This window comes from Bos indicus, chromosome 21 (genome assembly GCF_029378745.1).
Source record: "Bos indicus isolate NIAB-ARS_2022 breed Sahiwal x Tharparkar chromosome 21, NIAB-ARS_B.indTharparkar_mat_pri_1.0, whole genome shotgun sequence".
Lineage (NCBI taxonomy): Eukaryota > Metazoa > Chordata > Mammalia > Artiodactyla > Bovidae > Bos > Bos indicus.
In genome coordinates this window covers 34,279,553-34,298,322 of record NC_091780.1, presented here as the reverse complement: position 1 = coordinate 34,298,322, position 18,770 = coordinate 34,279,553, and the positions used below count along the sequence as shown (strand labels likewise).

Genomic DNA, 18,770 nt, shown 5'->3' with positions numbered 1-18,770 from the left:
TTGTTGGGTATGTCAATACTTAATTCCTTTTTTAAAAAAAATCCTTCATTCCTTTTTATTGCTGAGTAGCATTCCATCGGGGTCAGCTTTGGACAAAATTTCTTGGTTAGTAATGATATCACTATTCTACCAGTTACTTGGGACAAAAACCTTGACATCATCCTTTACTCTCTTCCCTAACCTAGACATAATCCATTAGTAAGTCCTGTGGCTTCATTTTCAAAATGCACCTGAAATTTGACCCGTTCTTACCACCTCCACTGCTGCCATCATCTTCTGCCAGAACTGGCACTTCCACTCTTACTTCTCTACCCTCATTGTCTATTCTCCACATAATAGCTAGAATGAAACTTTAAGAGGCTTAAATGTGATCAAACAACTCTTCAGTGGTTTTAGTGGTAACAATCCAAAGTTGTCACCATGGCCTACAAAGTCCCACATGATTGGACCCCAGGCTACCTCTCTGATCTCATCTCCTACCACTCTCCCCACACTGACTCTGTATCAGCTAGAGCAATCTCCTTGCTATTTCTATAGCATGTCAAGCACCCTCCTGCCTCAGAGCATTTAAATTTGCTTCTCCTGTCTAGAACTTGCTTTCCCAAGATATCCACATGGCACAGCCCCATCAGATCAATTCCATTTTCTGCTTAAGTGTCCCTTATCAATGAATCTTTCTCTAACATCTAAAATAGTAGCCACCTGAGACCACTGTTTAACCCTTACCTTGCTTTGTTCTTCTTAGAATATATACATACACACATATATATTTGTTTTTCTGTCTCCTCACACTAGAAACATCCTTGAAAATTTTTGTTCATTGCTCAACAAGCACTTAGATGATGTCTCATCTGGCATATAGTTGTTCAATGAATATTTTTGATTGAGTAACTTATAGGAGGCAAGGACAGGATGGAAACACATGTAGATTTCTAGATTTGAGGGCATTCTATATTTTCTATTACTTAGACAGTAGGATAATCAGGGAAGCAGTACAGGAAGCACAGGATTAGAGATTTGCAGACAGTGGAGAGCAAGTTAACTAGAAAAATATGATGAGATTTCCATACACTGTTCAGAGCTCATTTAAGGTTGAAATGATTGTATTTAGGGATGCCAATCTGCTCAGCAGGACAACTTACTGTGACAAGATACAGGCATACAGAAGCATGTTAATCCATCAACGGTGGAGGACTTGTTTGGGGAAAAGAGGAGTGTTGGGGCAGGCTTAAGAGTAAGAGGGGGACTGTAACGATGTAACATTGAATTTAAGATGGATAAGGAGGGAACTGAAAAGTGGGACTTAAGTAGAAGCTTTCATCAGATTGGAGGTTCTGATAAAGCGAAAAAGACAGTTATGGTGACGTTCTTGAGCAGTCAAGCTCAAGGTTATCAGGCTGTGGTTGGATAGAGGTATGTTCGAATTACTGATTCCCAACAGGACAGTTTCTGGTGACAAGATCCAGGTTTTTTGACTGGGATTGGGAGGCTGAGAAAAGGGATGAAGCCTGCAAGTTAAATGAATTGTCAGTGATTCTGAATTTATCAAGATGGTAGATGGTTAGAGAAAGTAAGAAAAGGAGCTGGATCCACATATTAACAGATCATCTTCACAGAGGTGGTTAAATGGGTGCCAAAGTCTTACGAGTAAGCGTCACAGAAGCAAGGGTTTTTACAAGAGGTGACAGTATTTGGCACATTGCCCCCACTTCTGGAACCTGGGAAGTGAGAATACTAACCCATGTGAGAGAGTTCCAGGGGATGCTGAATCCTCAGATGACACAGAAAAGCTAATCTGGAAGCGGGAATTTCAGAGGAAAACGGTTTGTAGGCAGGAGGCTGGGGAGGGGACCGCAACAGCAGAAAGCCCTGACACTTCTTGTCCTTTATTTACCTTCCTCCCAACCTACCGCTGGCCCGCGTTACACCAGCCCTCACGCTAGAAAACTCGCAGAAAAAGGAGCAAGCGGACCGGCTTTTTTCAACTCCCCGCGGAAGTACTCTCACCGGAACTCCTCCGTGTTTGCGCTTTCCCATTGGCGGAAGCTTCTGCCAGCTTCCAGTAGCTTCCGCCCACGACTCGGTTGGGCGGAGCTTTCCCTGGAAGTCACTTCCGCTAACCCCGCCCCTCGTTCCCTTTTTGGCCACTTCCGGCACCAGGCCCCGCCCGTTCCTTGTGGCCCCGCCCCCTTCCCGCCCCGGGCCGGCAACCCGGCCCTGCGGCGCCGCTTCCGGTGCGGGCCCCGCCCCGGCTGTGGCCCCCGGCTGCGGAGAACTCCGAAACGCAGCTGCCGCGCCGGGGCCTGAGTGACCGCCTCCTGTGCTGCCGGCGGACCCGGAGCGCCCCGCACAGGTAAGCCGCGCGGGGTCCGTCTCTCTCAGCCTCGGCTGAAGCGGGTGCTGTGGCAGGTGGAGGGGACGGAGGAGTAGAAGGGAAGGCAGGTGTGTAGCGGCAGACGTGAAGGCGCGGGCCGGCGGAGCACTGGGGGCCGCGGAGGAAAAGTGAGAGCGCTGGGAGGAGCCCAGAAGCGCCCTCGCCCATTAGGGTGATTTGAGATAAAGGGATGGGAAGAGTGAGGGGCCCCTGGGAACGGAGAGAGCAAAGATAAGGTGGCGTTGGGACGATCTAAGAAGAGCCAGCGGATTGGCTTGGGGGTGGAGGGGGGCTTGGTAGAGGTAAAAAGGGATAGAGTTGGGTTGGGGGGATGTAAAGAATGGCGGGGTGATGGATGTATGGGGTAAAAGGGGGCTGGCTGGCAGAGGGATCTGGCAGCGAAGGTAGAAGGAATGGTGGGCGAGGCGGGCTTCAAAGCTGCAAGGAGTCCGTTGCGCCCGTCTTGCAGGTCCGGGAACTTTAGGGGAAATGGGGGAGGGGGCCGTGTGAAGGGATGGAGTGGTTTAGATTTTTGAGACCTAAGTTTTCTAAAAGTAGGCAGGTGGTTGTTTGGATCTACTAGCTGTTTAGGGTCAGGGGGAAGATGGGCTCTTTGGGGGAGGGTGTGCGCATCGAGTTGTAGAACTGAGTCATCTCAGTCTTCCTAAAGAGGCTGTGAGATACCACCCCCCACCCCTCCCCGCTGAGGACAGCATACAGAGAAGATGGTGCCACAAGAGGAGAAACAGTTGTTCGATGACTGGCAGGACTTGTTTGAAAAATTATCCCGCTTGTGATCGATTGATGTTATAATGCTATAAGGAGAATGAAAATGACCACCGAATTCTTTGCTTTTCCTTATTCTTTTGTTTACTTTTCTTTGATGCAGATTGTTTTTATTTTAAATGAACACTTTTGGCAACTGGATTTAACGTGGGTGTAAACCTTTTCATGCTTTGGTACGCTATAAAAAGGGCTATAGCAGAATGAAAGTATTGCTGCAGGCATAACTCACACTTTCTAAAGTGCGAAGAGAGGAAGTAGAGGCAGTAAGAGGCAAATTGGAATTTGAATTTTTCACAGAATGCAAAAGACAAACGAAGTACTTCTAAGATTAAACAGAAAATGAAAATTTAAAAATTTATTTTTTTGCCTAGCTTGAAAAGTTGTACCTTTTCAATCTGTTAAAAAAAAAAAAAAACAACATAAATCCAAGCAGTTGATTTTGCTAGGGGTGTGATTACTTCCCCGTGAGTTTTTGAAGACGTGAAGACATTTAGGTTTCTTTCTTTCTTTTTTTTTTTTAAGTCTTTCTGCCCAATCCTTAAACAGTTGAACAGTGCATTTATCAAATTTATCAAGTCCCAACCTGTGCACTGCTGCTGCTGCTTTTATGTGATGATAGCACTGCATGCCATGTTGCAAGTCCTGTTCACCTAAAATTTGCCCGTGCATAGTAATCCATTCAGTTGCGAAGACTTGCTGAGGAAACATAACTCAAGTGAGGTTTGCTGGGGGTGGGGGCCTGAAAAGGAGGAAGGTAAAGAGGGGGGCTGGTTAAAGGAGGAGAGGGTGTGAAAGGGGTGTGTGTTTGGAGACTGATTGGTAAGAATGCTGATAAACCTGCCTCCAGAATACTTTTGGCCTGAAAGCCTTTCCTTTTTGTATTTGTCATAGAATGTCATAGAAGTGAATCAGAAAGAAAGGGGATGTGACGAGATTTTCTAGACTGTTTTTAAAAAAGCTTTAAAAAAAATTAAAAAATTTACAAAAGGAGCTTTGACTTGTTTAGACGATATTGATACCTGTTTCCAATTAATTAAAGCTTAAAAATCTCCAGAGGAATCCCCCCTCCCCCGTTTGTTTTTGAGTTGACGATTGCAATTTGAGAACTCTTGCCTCCTTTCGTGTTTCATTCTCTCATGTTGTTGAAATTGGATTCTTTTTGAGGCTATAATGTCCAGTTAGCATTGGCTCAGCCCACTCAAAAAGTAGGCTGGCCATTTATTCTGGGAAATTTTAAAAGTTTAAACCCAAGGGGAGTTTGCTAGGTTCTGCTTTTCTATGAGAAAAATCTTTGTGTCTGCCTGATAACTCTGTCTTGCTTTGGTGGCAATATCTTTCTCTGATGGGCCTGGGAACATAAGCAATAGTCTCTTTCTTGTAGGCAGGCCCTTCTTTCCCTTTTTTATTGTGGTTTTCTTATTCACAACCTCTGTACAGTGCAAACCCAGTTGCTTTTTCAGTAATAAACAGATTAGTGTTTGATAATGTTGAGGAAGAGAGATCAGAACACAGATGTTTGCAGACTTCATGTCATCTAGGTTTACTTTGTTTTAAACCTACCAGTTGTCCAGCACTACTGGGATTCATCCCATATTTCTCCTCTTAAATCCTGTTCTCTTCCTCACACTTTTTCTTACTCACCTACCACCCCCCCACACCCGCCCCAAACTCCCACCACTCAGATTTACCGGCCCATGTTTAATGTTCAGAATTCATGTCCTTTACTGGAGCAAAGAAAACATCTTTTTTCCCCTAAGTTATTTATGTATTAATTTTTGGCTGCGCTGGGTCATCGTTGCTGCACTTTCTCTAGTTGCGGTGTGCGGGCCTCTCATTACGGTGGCTTCTCCTGTTGCAGAGCACTGGCTCTAGGGCACACGAGCATCAGCAGGTGTGGCACGTGGGCTCAGTAGTTGTGGCTCCCGGGTTCTAGAGCCACAGGCTCAGTAGTTGTGGCGCACAGGCTTAGTTTCTCTGAGGCATGTGGGATCTTCCCAGACCAGGGATCAAACCCAGGTCTCCCGCCTTGGCAGGCAGATTCTTTACCACTGTGCCACTAGGGAAGCCCAGAAAACCTTTTTATACCTGTTTTACATCTTTTTTTTTTTTTCCCTTTCTTTCTCCTATGTGGTTTCTATTGATCACATAAAGGTTTGGACCCCGTGTGCCTGTCAGGCTGTGCCCAGGTTTGGAGCCATGCCAGTTTGTGGGTGAAACTCGAGGCAGTGATGGAGCCACTGCACCCTCAGCAGAAGCAGCCGCCGCCACCACAGCCACCCCACCTGGCTCCTCTGCAGATGGATGCCAGAGAGAAGCAGGGGCAGCAGATGAGAGAAACCCCGTTCTTGTACGCCCAGAAGCTGGTCACACAGCAGACTCACCTGTCTGCCACACCTGGGAGGCCTTCTGGCAGCCCTGCTCTGGGTCCCTCAGCCAGAGTTCCACCGGCCACTGCAGTGGCCCGAGTTTTTGAACGGAGCAAGGTGAACTCAGAGCCTGAGGAAGAGGAAGGAGGTTTGGAAGGTGAGGATGGGGATGATGAAGCAGAGGTGGCTGAGAAACAGACCCAGGCTGCTTCAAAATATTTTCATGTGCAGAAGGTGGCTCGCCAAGACCCCAGAGCAGCTCCCTTGCCTGGTCTGCTCCCAGCGCCAGGGCTCGCACCCCATGGACAGCAAGCTAAAGAAGACCGTACCAAAGATGCTTCGAAGACCTCCGCTTCAGTCTCCGCGGCAGGGCAGCCGGGCTGGAACCGTGATGAGCAGCTCAAGCAGGTCAGTCTTTCCTCTTGGGGGCTTATTTGTTCCCCCAAAAGGCTAGCCAGGGAGGGATACTGGACTGCCAGGGTCTGTGCCAGTCTGTGTCTTCTCAGCCTCCTTCAGTGACCAGCAGCCTAGACAGGGATAGACCTTGAGTTTTTCCCTCATAGTTGTTTTCTTGATTAGAGCAGTGAAATGTATAAGTTACTCCTAAAATAGATAGTTCCAAGTTTAATGGGAAGGATTGTCAATACAGTCTTTTGGCGGGTGGGGGGGAATTGAGGAAGAATGAGGTTGCAACAGTGTTATGAGGGATATCTAAAAATGAGATGTATGACTCCAGTTTCAGTTTTTCTAGTAGTAGTATGATAAGAGAACTGTCTTGTCTAAGATAGAGTCTTAGCCCCAGGCTAACCCAGGATGGAGCTTTTTAAGGGCAATTTTGTTGTTTTGTTGCTAAATGTGGCTGATGGGAAGCTGTTGCATTGTGTATATTTTCCAGCAAAGAGCCTTGTAGACATGATTTCATCTCACCCTTATTATACCTCCTTTGAAACATGGAAGGGTAGACCTCACAATTTTCAATTTATTTATTTATTTTGCTGGGCTGCTCGGCTTGCAGGATCTTAGTTCCCCAACCAGGGATTGAACTCAGGCCAGACACTGAAAGCACTGAGTCCTAAGCACTGGACCACCAGGGAGGCTCTCACAATTCTCTTTTTAGCCAAGGCAAGCTTCAGTGATTCCTACACAAGGCAGAGCTTGAGAGTCATCTAGGGAGAGCTCCAGAATAGTTTTTAAAAATGTAGACTCCAGGGTCCTAATGAATTAATTCAGGAGGTGGAACCTAAGGAATCTGTGCTTTCTTCGCCTTCTGCTGCTGCTTGTCTTTCTGACTTGCCATGCTCCTTTTCTTCACCCAAAGAATGGGAGTGATGATCAGGTCTTCCAGGCCAGGTGACTTGGTGCTAAGGCAGGGAGTTCATAATAAAGCTGGTAATATTTGGGTACTCCCTGTAAGCACATAATACTTCTTTTTTTTCCCTGAAAAATACTTACTTATTTATTTATTTGGCTTTGCTGGCTCTTAGTTGAGGCATGTGGGGTCTGTAGTTGCAGCATGTGAACTCTTAGTTGCCGTATGCAGGATCTAATTGCCTGACCAGGGATGGAACCTGGGCCCTCTGCGTTGGGAGCTCAGAGTCTTGGCCCCTGGACCTCCAGGGAAGTGCGCAGCATACATACTTCTTGTGGTCCGATGATGCTGTTTAGAAATCAGTTGTGAAGAGCTATGGATTTACACAGAGCACCAAGAAGCCATATGAGAAAGGTCCTTTGTAGGCTGAAGAATCAGCATCTTTGTACCCAGGAGCCCTACCTATGCAGTTGGTCTGAGCTTTACAGTAGCAGTGTTGGCAGTAGATTCCAGAGCCAGCGAAGTGGGTTCAAATACCACCTCTTCCATCTATTACTCTTGTGATCTTTCAGTAGGGCTCTTAATTCCTTTGAGCCCTCTGTGAAATAAAAATACCAAGCGTACCTCCAAGGATGTTGTGAGGATTAACAGAGCTGGCTCACGGTGGTAGCAGTGCCCCAGGTGCTTTTTCATGCACGCAGTGCCATCCTCCGCTGCAGCTCCGCAGACATGCTCAGAAGCAGGGGAGACACCGAGAGGCGCAGAGGTTTCCCCTCTGATCACCAGGAAGGTGGTGGCAGAGCTCGGACTAGGATCAGAGAGTCCTAGCTTCCCCGACAGCAGCAGCCTGGCTGCCAGCCCAGACCCGCCTCCCGGCTGATTGCTTTGGTTTAGCAAAACATCTGTGACTTGCCGGCAGCCCCCGAACTGCTGTGTGGTTGGCAGAGTTCCATGCTGGCCGCTGAGTCAGCTCCTAGCAGGAGCCCGCCCTGACAGCACTGGGAAAGTTCAGGCCCGAGGCGGCTGGGCTGCCCCTGCCTTGGCAGCTGGCCAGCCTCTGCGTGTGTGCGGTCGTTCCTAGAAAGTGCAGCCTCGTGCGAGGAACAAGTGGAGCTCCAAGGCCTGTCTGTCTTCAGGAAGTGCAGCAGGTGTTGAGGTCAAGCCATGAGAGCCTTGAAAAAAGAAACTCTGCAGAAGTGGCATGTGGGTACACACACACGTGTGTGCCGTGGCCGACACCCAGCGCCAGTTCTCAACAGCATCAGCCCCGGGCCTGTGAAGCTCAGGGCTCAGGAGGCTGGCTGTTGGCTTCTGAAACCCTCTGAGTTCATTTTAAATTTCTGAGGCATACTCACTAATTATAGACTGCCTGACAGAGCGCTTGCCAGAATGTTTTTAAATGCCAGCGTGTGTGTGTTTAGTTGCTCGGTCATGTCCGACTCTTTGTGACCCCATGGACTGTAGCCCACCAGGCTCCTCTGTCCGTGGGGATTCTCCAGGCAAGAATACTGGAGTGGGTTGCCATGTCTTCCTCCAGAAGATCTTCCCAACCCAGGGATCGAACCCAGGTCTCCTGCATTGCAGGCAGATTCCTTACTGTCTGAGCCATGTAGCTGAGGCCTAATCTTTCACCCTAAATTTACCCTCCCCCTGAATTTGGAGATCAAGAGCTGGGTTAGGGGGTCACAGGGTAAGAATGACTTTAAACTTCGGATGTGCACGTTCTTTTCTCCTTTTGAGTTTAAGTTTTCAACATTGATTTGGTCTGTGCCTTCCCTTTGTCTAATCCTGCTTCTGAAAGTGGTAGTTAATGTGCTTGGGGATTTTAAAAACTTTTTAGTTGTGCTTTGGAAAGGGGACTAAAAAGATGATATTCCTAGGGAGAGCCTGTAAAAACTATTATAAACTAAGACTAGCTTTTTAAAAATTTATTATTATTATTCCAAGTCTTATTTCTTACCCATTTAACTTCTCGAGAGCAGAAAAAGATCTTATTAATGTGTGACAGTGTCCATTCTGTTCTTTCACACAACAGACTTTTACAGAAGCTTCTTGGGTCAGGCCCATACTCCGGGGGCTAAGGCCTCTGCTTCTCCCTTGAAGAGCCCTCCAGCTAGGTTTAGCAGAGGCAGTGTGGAAACCTCAAGGGGAATTGAGTCTTGGGTTGTAACAATTTTACTCTGTCCTGAGTCAGTTAAAGCCCAACTGCCCAATCTGAGCTCTGCTGCAGATATTTTAAGTTTTGTTTCAGGTATTCATATACCAAGATAAAGTTGATTTTGTCTGCAGCATAGCTAACATAGCTTGGTAAATCAACAGGAACACTCAGAAGTATTTTAGAAGATTTAAGGGTGCTGTGGGGGACTACAGCAAGCATCTGCCAACTACAAGCAAAATTTGAAAAGTTTAAGGGCTCCACAGATTATCTTTTGTTTCTGAAATCATTTTATAGCCTATAAAGTCAAAATTATTTGGTGTTTTCTCCTTGAAGAAACTTAGAAAATAATTCATTCTGTATTCATGGTGGAATCCATTTAGATCAGTGTTACTCAAATGGGGACTATCTCCTCACCCGCTCCTGCTCCCAGGGGATGTTTGACAATGCTGGGAGATACGTTTAGTTGTCGTGACCGGGGCAGGTGGAGTTGTACTGCTGGCACAGAGTGTGTAGCGGCCAGGGATACTGCCACACGTCCTGCAACGCCCAGGACAGCTCCCCACAACAAAGGATCACCTGGCCGCAAATGGCAGTAGCGCCAAGGTTGAGAAACCCTGCTCTAGATTGTGCCATTAGCGAGCGAACAGAGACGCTCTGCTTTCGTCAGACACTGCCCTGGTGCTTCCTTCGCATCTTGGCCTTGGTAACTGAAGTGTTTGGCAACCTGGAGTTTTCTTCACTTCTGTTTTCAGTATCCGTGTTGAGTTTGTATCTTCTCCCATCACCATGTGGGAGAAGAGACTGTCCATTACTTGGAAAAGGATTGGGACCCACAACTTTATGCTCTGTCAGTGCGTTCTTCCAGCCCAGTGTTTCAGGGTATCTAAGATGTCAGTGTTGACTTGTGAGAGAACTTGGTTGCCCTTCTAGATGTGAACCCCAAAAGGTCAAGGTACAAATCCTCGGCAACCTTGTTATGTATTAAGAGATGTGATTATTAAATCAGCATTGGTTTTGGAACCTAAAGATGTGGGTTTAGATCCTGTCTGCACCGCTTGCTATAGCGCTTGGGATGGATGCCCTGTCCTACCCATGCTTCCGTCTTTCCCAGAGGATGATAATCCTCTCTTGCCATCCTCAGGGAACAATTTTAAAGATATTACAAAGGTGGAAGAAGAGAATATGAGTGTGAAAAATCTTCCTAAAATGTATGCCATGATGCAAAGGTTAGGTTGAATTGTCACTAGCACCTAAATGCTTTTTGAAGCTGTAACTTTTCAGTTTTTACTACCTTTATAGGGGTAAGATGTTGCATAAACGTTAGTGCTGTAAAACTATGACCAAACTCTAGTATTCTGGGGTTCTCTGAAGCATTTCAGGATTATGTGAGCTAAAGCCATTGCATGTTTGAAGATGCTTCTTTCCATGTTAAAATAGGGATATTTCTCCTTTAGGTAGAAGTAAGCTTTATGTTGAATTCCTATAAATACTTGGTTAGGGACTTAATGACTCATCCCTTCATGTCTGTCTCCCCTCCCATCCCTTCCCAATTTTCAGGACTTGTTCGATCAGTGAGCCGATTTCCCTGACTCTTTCAGTCTCCTTTAATCAATAAATCTGCCCAATTCAGTTGCTACCAGGGAAAGAGAAGTCACTGTTTATTTTTTAAATTTTTGTTTACTTCTCTTTTGGCTGCACAGGGTGGCTTGTAGAATCTTAGTTCCCCAACCAGGGGTCACACACAGGCCTCAAGAGTGAAAGCACAGAATCCTGACCACTGGACTGCCGGGGAATTCCAGAGAAGTCACTTTTTAAAAGCTCTCTCTTGGTTGCACATCTCCTTCCAGCATGTTGTGTAGTCCAGGCTGCCCTCCCACTTGCCATAACGAAGCTTCCAGAGGCTTGGTTTGCACGCCTTACCTCGTTTGTCACCTTCTACTCACTCCTCAACACACTTCAGTCTGGACTGTGTCTCTTGTGTGTATATCCCTGAAGCTCCTCTTGGTAAGGCTTCCCAGGGATCACCGTGTTACTAAGCCCTGCCTGCCCTCACCTCCTGTGATCTCTCTGCAGTATTCAATAGAGTTCAGTGGGCTCCTCTCCTTGAAACATTTTCTTTTTGCTTTCTGTAGCCCCATCCATTGGTTTATTTTCTGTGATCTCTTTCTCTTCTGTCTAAACCTCTAGAACTCCAAGTTCCCCAGGGCTTAGTTTTAAACCCTCTTCTCTATATGCTTCCCCTGGGCAATTTCTTTCACTTTCATGACTTTAAATACTACCCACAAGCCACTGAGTCCAATGTATATTGTTTGAGCCCGTGTTTCCATTCTCAGTTCAGTGGATGTTTTATTAGATGTTTTACTGGCACCTCAAGTTTAATGCATGTAACTCTTACTTTCTAACCTACTCCCCCACGATTATTTCCTCCTTTATTTTGCTTCACTGTAAAGGGCATTTCTACCCACTTCGTCATTCAGAAACCTTAGGCTGGCTGTCTTTGTATACCTCCTACTCTGTCGCTCTGTCTGGCGATGTCCATCACCAGGTCTTGTCAATTCTCTCATCTAGAATCCTGCCACTTGTTTCCTCCACCATCACCTGCTTAGTCCCAGCTACTTACTGCTGTAGCTATCAACAAGTTTCTGTGTCTTCCCTCCCCCAGTCTAATTCTCCACGTAGCAGCTAGAGTGATCTTCTAAAAACCAAATCAGATTATGTCACTCCTTTAATGCCCTTCAAGTTTTTTGGCAGTTGCTGTAATTGTAAAAGCCAGAACCTGCATAATCTGATCCTGCCTGCCTCTCCAGCCTTATTTTTGCCAATATCCTGACCTATCACTGTACTCCAGCCACCCTGGCCTTTGCATATGCTGGTTTTTCTGCCTAAAGTACTCCTACCCAGCCTTCTGTTTTCACCTTAAACATCACTTTCTCAGAGGCATTAGTGTGGGTCATGTTATACCTCGGAGATATGACAGATTTGTTTGTGAATATCACTATGCAATAAAGTCACGTGAATGTTTTGGTTTCCCCGTGCCTGTAAAAGCTGTGTTTACATTTTACTGTAGTCTGCTAAGTGTGCGGTAGCATTATGTCTAGAAAAACAGTGTACATACCTTAATTTTAAAATGCTTTGTTAATTAAAAAAAAATACCATTATCTGAGACTTCAGCCGACTGTAACCTTTTTCAATAGTAACATCAAAGATCACTGATCACAGATCACCATAACAAATATAACAGTGATGAAAAATTTTTTAATATTTTGAGAACTACCAAAATGTGACCCAGAAGACATGAAGTGAGCAGAGGCTGTTGGGAAATGGCACCACTAGATGTGTTCAATGCAGGGTTGTCACAGACCTTCAATTTAAAAAAAAAAAGCAGTATCAGCAAAGCACAGTGAAGCAGAGCGCAATAAAATGAGGCTTTCCTGTATTGGCTATAACTGAACATTGTGCTTTTATGTTTGTGTGGTTTATTTGTTTGGTATCTGATTCCTATACTCAGTGGTAAGCTCCAAGAGGATGGAGATGTGTTCTGCTTATCTCTTGTGTCCCAGCACCAGCAGAATAATAGCAGATATTATTATGCGCTGCATAAATATTTGTTTCTTCTTTGTTTTAATTTGCTCTTTTATTTTTTTATGTGAATGGCACCATTTCATTTCTTTAAAAAAAAAAAAACAACACTATTTTTTAGAGCAATTTAAGGCTCACAGCAAAATTGAGCGGAAAGTACAGTGCCTTTTCATACACTCCTGCGCCCACACATGCCCAGCGTGCACCAGAGTGCTGCGTTCGCTACAGTTGACGAACGAACAGTGACACGTCATTATCACCCAGAGTCCATCGTTTTACTCTAGGATTCACTCTTGTTACACATTCTGTGGGTTTTGACACACACGTGACATGAATCCACCATTATAGCAACATACAGAATAGTTTTCCTGCCCCCCAAATCCTCTGCTCCACCCATTCATACCAACCTTTTCAGATTGACTTCTTTCACTTAGTATTAATAGTGTGCATTTAAGTTTCCTCCATGTCTTTTCATGGCTTGTTAGCGCCTTTCTTTTTAGCACCAAATAACATTCCATTTTCTGGATGGCCGCAGTTGATCCATTCATCTGCTGAAGGACATCTTGGTTGCTTCTAAGTTTTGTCATGTATGAATAAGCTACCATAAACATCTGTGTATAGGTTTCTGGTAGATAGAAGTTTTGAACCCATTTATAGTAACAACAAGGGGCACGATTGTTGGATTGTGTTGGAAGAATGTGTTTACTTTCGTAAGACACTGCCAAACTGTCTTCCAAGGGTGGCTGTGCCCTTTTGCGCTCCTACCAGCGATGAATGAGAATTCCTGCTGCTTCACAGCCTCATCAGCATGTGTTAGTATCAACGTCGGGGATTGTTTTTTAATTGACGTTTTCATTGAGATGATTGTATATTCACACGCAGTTCTAAGAAATAATTTAGAGAGATCCTATACACTTTGTCCAGTTTCCCCAATGGTAACATTTCATAAAACTGTAGTATATGATGACAACCTGAATCTTGACATTGATGGGATCCACTGATCTTATTTAGATTGCCTAAATTTTACTTGTATTCTGTGTGTCTGTCCTGCTTTTTAACGCTGTTTCATTATGTGTTTAACACATTTTCTGAAATTCTTGTTACTTAACAAAAATGCATTTGAAGCTGCTGATTTCTCTCAGGGTCGCGCTTTTGCTGTATCCCACAGGTTTTGATGTGCGGTCAAGTTTTGATGTGCTTCCATTGGTTAGTACAAAATCTCGGTTGTGATTGCTTCTTTAACCTGTGGGTTTTTTCAAAGGTATTTTTTAGTTTATGAATATGTGAGTTTTATCTTTTAAAAAATATAATTTTATAACTTATAATTAAGCTCTAACCATTGGTGTCAGAGAACTGGTGTACTGTCAATTCATTATGATGTCCTCTGTGTTGACCTTATATGTTATCAGTTTTTATAAGTTATTCATGTGTGCTTGGGAAGATGTATACTGTCTATTTGATAGACATGGGGTTGTATATCTGTTGGATCAAGCTTTTTAATTGTGTTATTCATGTCTTTCTTATCCTTACTAAGTTGTGTTTGTGTGATCACTTTCAGAAACAGGTGAATTAAAATAATCCAGTGTGAGACTGGCTTTCTTTTGGTTAGTATCTTGAGACCACATGTAAAAGACTTAAAAATCTCTTGTCTTTTTTATTAGGTTAATTTAATCCATGTAGTTAGTGAAAGTGAAAGTCGCTTATGTCCCACTTTTTGGGACCCAGGCCAGAATATTGGAGTGGGTAGCTTTTCCCTTCTCTAGGGGATCTTCCCAACCCAGGGATCAAACCCAGGTCTCCTGCATTGCAGGTGGATTCTTTACCAACTGAGCTATCAGGGAAGCCATGTAGTTAGTTATTAGGACTGGTGATGCATATTTACCGATTTCTGCCTTCTAACTTTGAATTTCCAGTTTAACTATACTTTTACTTTGCTTCTTGTTTTTTCCGTCTTTTGTTCATTTGATTGAATTGTCTTTAATCAAATCTTTTTCTCTTTCATTGGCTTAGAAATTATGCATTTTTTTTTTTTTTTAATGTCAGCATTACTTCTTGCATGACATTCTTTCCCTTTGGCTGTCTTCTTCCCTTATGGCTCAGCTGGTAAAGAATCCGCCTGCAGTGCAGGAGACATGGGTTCAATCCCTGGGTTGAGAAGATCCCCTGGAGAAGGGAAAGGCTACCCACTCCAGTATTCTGTCCTGGAGAATTCCATGGGCTGTATAGTCAGTCCATGGGGTGGCAAAGAGTCGGAAACGACTGAGCAACTTTTACTTTTGTCCTTTCCTTGTTTAGTAACTCTATATACAGTAAACTCAGTCTTGGTACTGAAAAAAATTCTTTTAGATATATATCTTTCTTTATCTTGCCCCTAATCTTGTACCATTGTTCATAAATGTAGATTCTAGAGTGACCGTTATTTGCCTTAACACTTTGAGGATATGGTCCCATTTATCTCCTAATAACTATTTTTGCTATTGAGAAGTCTATTGTCAGTTTAATTGTCACCTTTGTGAATCTTTTTTCCCTCTTTTTTAGCTTAAAAAATTTTTCTGACTCTGCTGTTTTGCACTTGTATTATACTAGTGTTCTGGGTTTGAACATATTTTTATTTACCCCACCTGGGCCTTAATCTGCTCCTTCAACTTGGTGTTTCCTTCCCACCTTGGCTCCTATTTTTCCTTGACCACTATTCTACTAGAAGTATTTGAACCTTCTCTTTAGCCTTCCTAGTAGCTTTTCTTTATAACTGAGTCTCTTTATGTCTTTTTCCTGCATTCTAGAATATTTTCACATTCTGTTTTCCAGGGTCTGATTCTCTCTTCAGCTCTGTCTATACTACTTAACCAAAAAAGTAGTTATCTTAATATTGTGTTTTAGTTTCTATTCTCTTTTTTGGTTTAAAAAAACTGCCTCTTCTTACCATATGGTTTCTATTTCTTCCTTTAGCTCTTTGAACTTCTTTAACTTTTAAAAAAACTTTTTATTATGGGCTTGTTAAAACCTTTTTATTATGAGAATGTCATAGATACAAAAGAAGGAAATGGTAATGAACCACGTGTGTCCTTTGCCCAGCTTTCACCATTACCAGCATTCTGTCATCTTTCAGCATGCTTGTTTTAAAGATGCTTTTAGATTATTATTATTATCTCTAATTCTTGAAGTGCAAGTTCCCCTTATGTCACGCTCCCCTCTGATGGTTTATTTCCTCTTGCAGTGGTTTGTTTTTGTTTTTCAACGTAAGCCTATTTTGAGTTGGGATTAGTTTCCATGGGATTCCCATGTGTTTTGGATTATGGAAACATTCTGAAGGGGAGTTTTGTTTTCTCCTCTGCTGGGGCCCTACAAATTTAGCTGGTTGCCATTGGTTTGGGGTGTGTGCATTTGGAGTCTGCATCTGTACCTCTACGTCTGTACGGTCCGTGGGATCACAGAGAGTCAGAGCTGACTGAGTAGCTTACACTCACTCTGTACCTGGTGAGAGCCTGAGTTTCCATTTTCTTATGAGCCCTCTTTTTCCATGCGGCCCCTCGCAGATGGCAAGGTTCCTTGCTTCTTCTGCAGGTTGGTGGGCAGTTTTTTAGGCTCCAGTTCATGGCGGGGGTGGGGCAATGGTATAGAAGTATAGTCCTTCCTGGCCTCTAGCTTTATGAATTTATCTCAGCTCTGGTTCCTGGCATGCAGGGGGCCTGTAGCCTGGACTCTTCTTTCTTAGGGGTGATTAAATCCCCAGTCCTCAGCCCTCTGCTTTTAAGAACTATATCTGGGTGCTTTCTCCCTTGAGTCCTTCAGCTTTGGCGCCTGCTCACTAGTCTCTGATTCCTCCCTTTTTGTTCATGACACAGTAGACTCCGCTTTCCTTCTTGGTTTCAAGCTTAGCTGTGTGTGTAAGGGGTGTGGAGTATTAAATTTTATCTAACATTTCTAGTGGGGTTTTCTTTGGAGACAAGAAGGTGGTAGAGTTGCTCTACATCAGACTCTTCTCACTCACGATTTTGTTTGCTGCTTTGGTTTTTCATTGGTTTTTGATCGCGTCAGCATTTGTGCCTCTCCTGTGCTGGGAGTTTGCCTTATTTCAGTGAGTTGTGTGAAGTAGGCCCTGGTGGTCGCCCCGTTTATGTGTTTGTTTTATTTTACAGGTGAGGAGAGAAGGGGGCAGAGTTGGGAAGCTGGGCTGTGAACACAGGTGGTCCAACTTCTGCCTCCATGCCTCTCCTCTCAATATTCTAGAGAGAGCAGGGCAAACATAATCTTTTCTAAGTTGTTTCATTAGCTAAAAGCAACTATTTTTTTCTGATTTTCCAAGTAATTCAGACACATTTTAGAAAATATGAAAATTTGTAAGGAAGGGACTTCCCTGGTAGTCCAGTGGCTAAAACTCCACACTCCCAACGCAGAGGGTTCTGGTTCAGTCCCAGGCTGGGAAACCAGATCCCACATGCCGCAGCTAAGACCCAGCACAGCCCAATAAATAAATATTTTTAAAAAACTTTGTATGGCAGAGGCCATCACAATATTGTAATTAATCCTCCAATTAAATAAGTAAATTTTTAAAAGTTTGTAAAGAAGAAAATATAATCAACCACATAACTTCAGTATAAATGTAAACTTTTTTTGTATTTTCTTTGTGTGCTTTTTTTAAAATGCCTATTATAGGCACTTTTTTGTTGTTGTTTTATTTTTGTGTTCAGCTTTTACTACCTAATAGCCCATGAGCAATATTTATAATTAAAATTTATTTTAAAGTGTTGTTTTAAAATAGTTTTATTTTTATAAAAGATATCACAAGTTATATTGACTCAAATAATTTTTAAGATACAGAAACACATAAAGTAAAAGTCAGCCTAACCTTCCACAGGTCATTGTTTGGTCTATACCTTTTCAGAGTATTTTCTCGTCACAAATACATTTACTTGTTTTTAGTAGATATAGAAGTTTTACAACTTAGTTTTTTACTCAGTATTATGACTATCTTTTCACACATGTTTATAAAGATCCATTTATTAGTGTTTTTATAATCATATCTCAGAATTGTTGAAGTAATGTTGAATAGATGCTCAGGAAAAATTGAAACAATATAGAAAAATACAGTAAAAATGCAGAGTAAAAATGTATAGTTTTTAAAAATAGAGTGTCTGGTTGCCTACCTTGCTCTCTCCCAGCCGATCCTCCAATCCCACAGGAGGCCGCAGTTAGGAATGAATCAGCCTCTATGACTGTTCCCGTGTATTTACCTATTTAGTGTGTGACCACAGAATGTGTGAGAACATATGTGTTTAGTATAAAAGCAGACTGCGTTTGTAGGTGCTGTTTGACCCTTTGCCCTTCTGTCTGTATTGCTGTGGTAGGCTAGATGAAATATTCTAGAAGTTACAGTCTGCTTAATCTGCAGGTGTATGTATATGACTGTCTTTTCATATGTTTATTTGCCTTTTGTATTTGTTCTGTGACTTACCCTGCCTTTGCTCATTTTTCTTTTTTTTAACTGTGAAAAGCACAGGATTTACTCTAACACGTTTTTAAGTATATAGTTCATATTATTAGCTCTACGCACAGTGTTGTACAGCAGATCTTCAGAACTTTTCTATTTTGGATGGCAAAGTTACACCCATTAAGCTTCCCATTTCTTACCCTCCCACCCCCGCCCCAGGCCCTGGTAACCACCATTCTACTTTTTTCCTTTCTTTTCCTGAAATCTGTTTATTTGTTTGGCTGCGCCATGTCATAGTTGCAGCACGAGGGATCTTTAGTTGCGGCGTGTGAACTTTAGTTGTGGTATCTAGTTCCCTGACCAGGAATCAAACCTGGGCTCCCTGCATTGGGAGCACAGTCCTAACCACTGGCCCACCAAGGCGTTCCCCACCATTCTACTTTCTTCTTCACTGAGTTTACTTTAGATACTTCATACAAATGGAATCACACAGTACTTGTCCTTCTGTGAGTGGTTTATTTCACTTTATTTAGGCTTATTTACATTTTGGTTGAAATGATTTTTTTGTGTATGGTGTAAAATAAGAATCTATTTCTTGAATGTGGATATCCAGTTTTCCCAACACCATTTGTTGAAGGGACTGTCCTTTCCCCATTGTGTATTCTTGGCATCCTGTCAAAAATCAGTTGATCATATGTACATGGGTTTATTTCTGGGCTCTATATTCTCTTCTCTTGGTCTATATGTTTGTCTTTATGCTAGTATCA

At 43.4% G+C, this 18,770-nt stretch overlaps 1 protein-coding gene across 2 annotated transcripts in view; it reads left to right on the top strand.

The window, feature by feature from the left end:
• Positions 1-2,205: 2,205 nt before the first annotated feature.
• The window catches only part of ARID3B (AT-rich interaction domain 3B), a 48,243-nt gene continuing 31,678 nt past the window's right edge, over positions 2,206-18,770 (top strand). For both annotated transcript variants that reach the window (XM_019983882.2, XM_019983881.2), the window contains exons 1-2: positions 2,206-2,353; positions 5,312-5,934. In XM_019983882.2, coding sequence (XP_019839441.2) covers positions 5,389-5,934 — 546 coding nt within the window. In that variant the 5' untranslated portion in view covers positions 2,206-2,353; positions 5,312-5,388. The remainder of the gene's footprint in view (positions 2,354-5,311; positions 5,935-18,770) is intronic.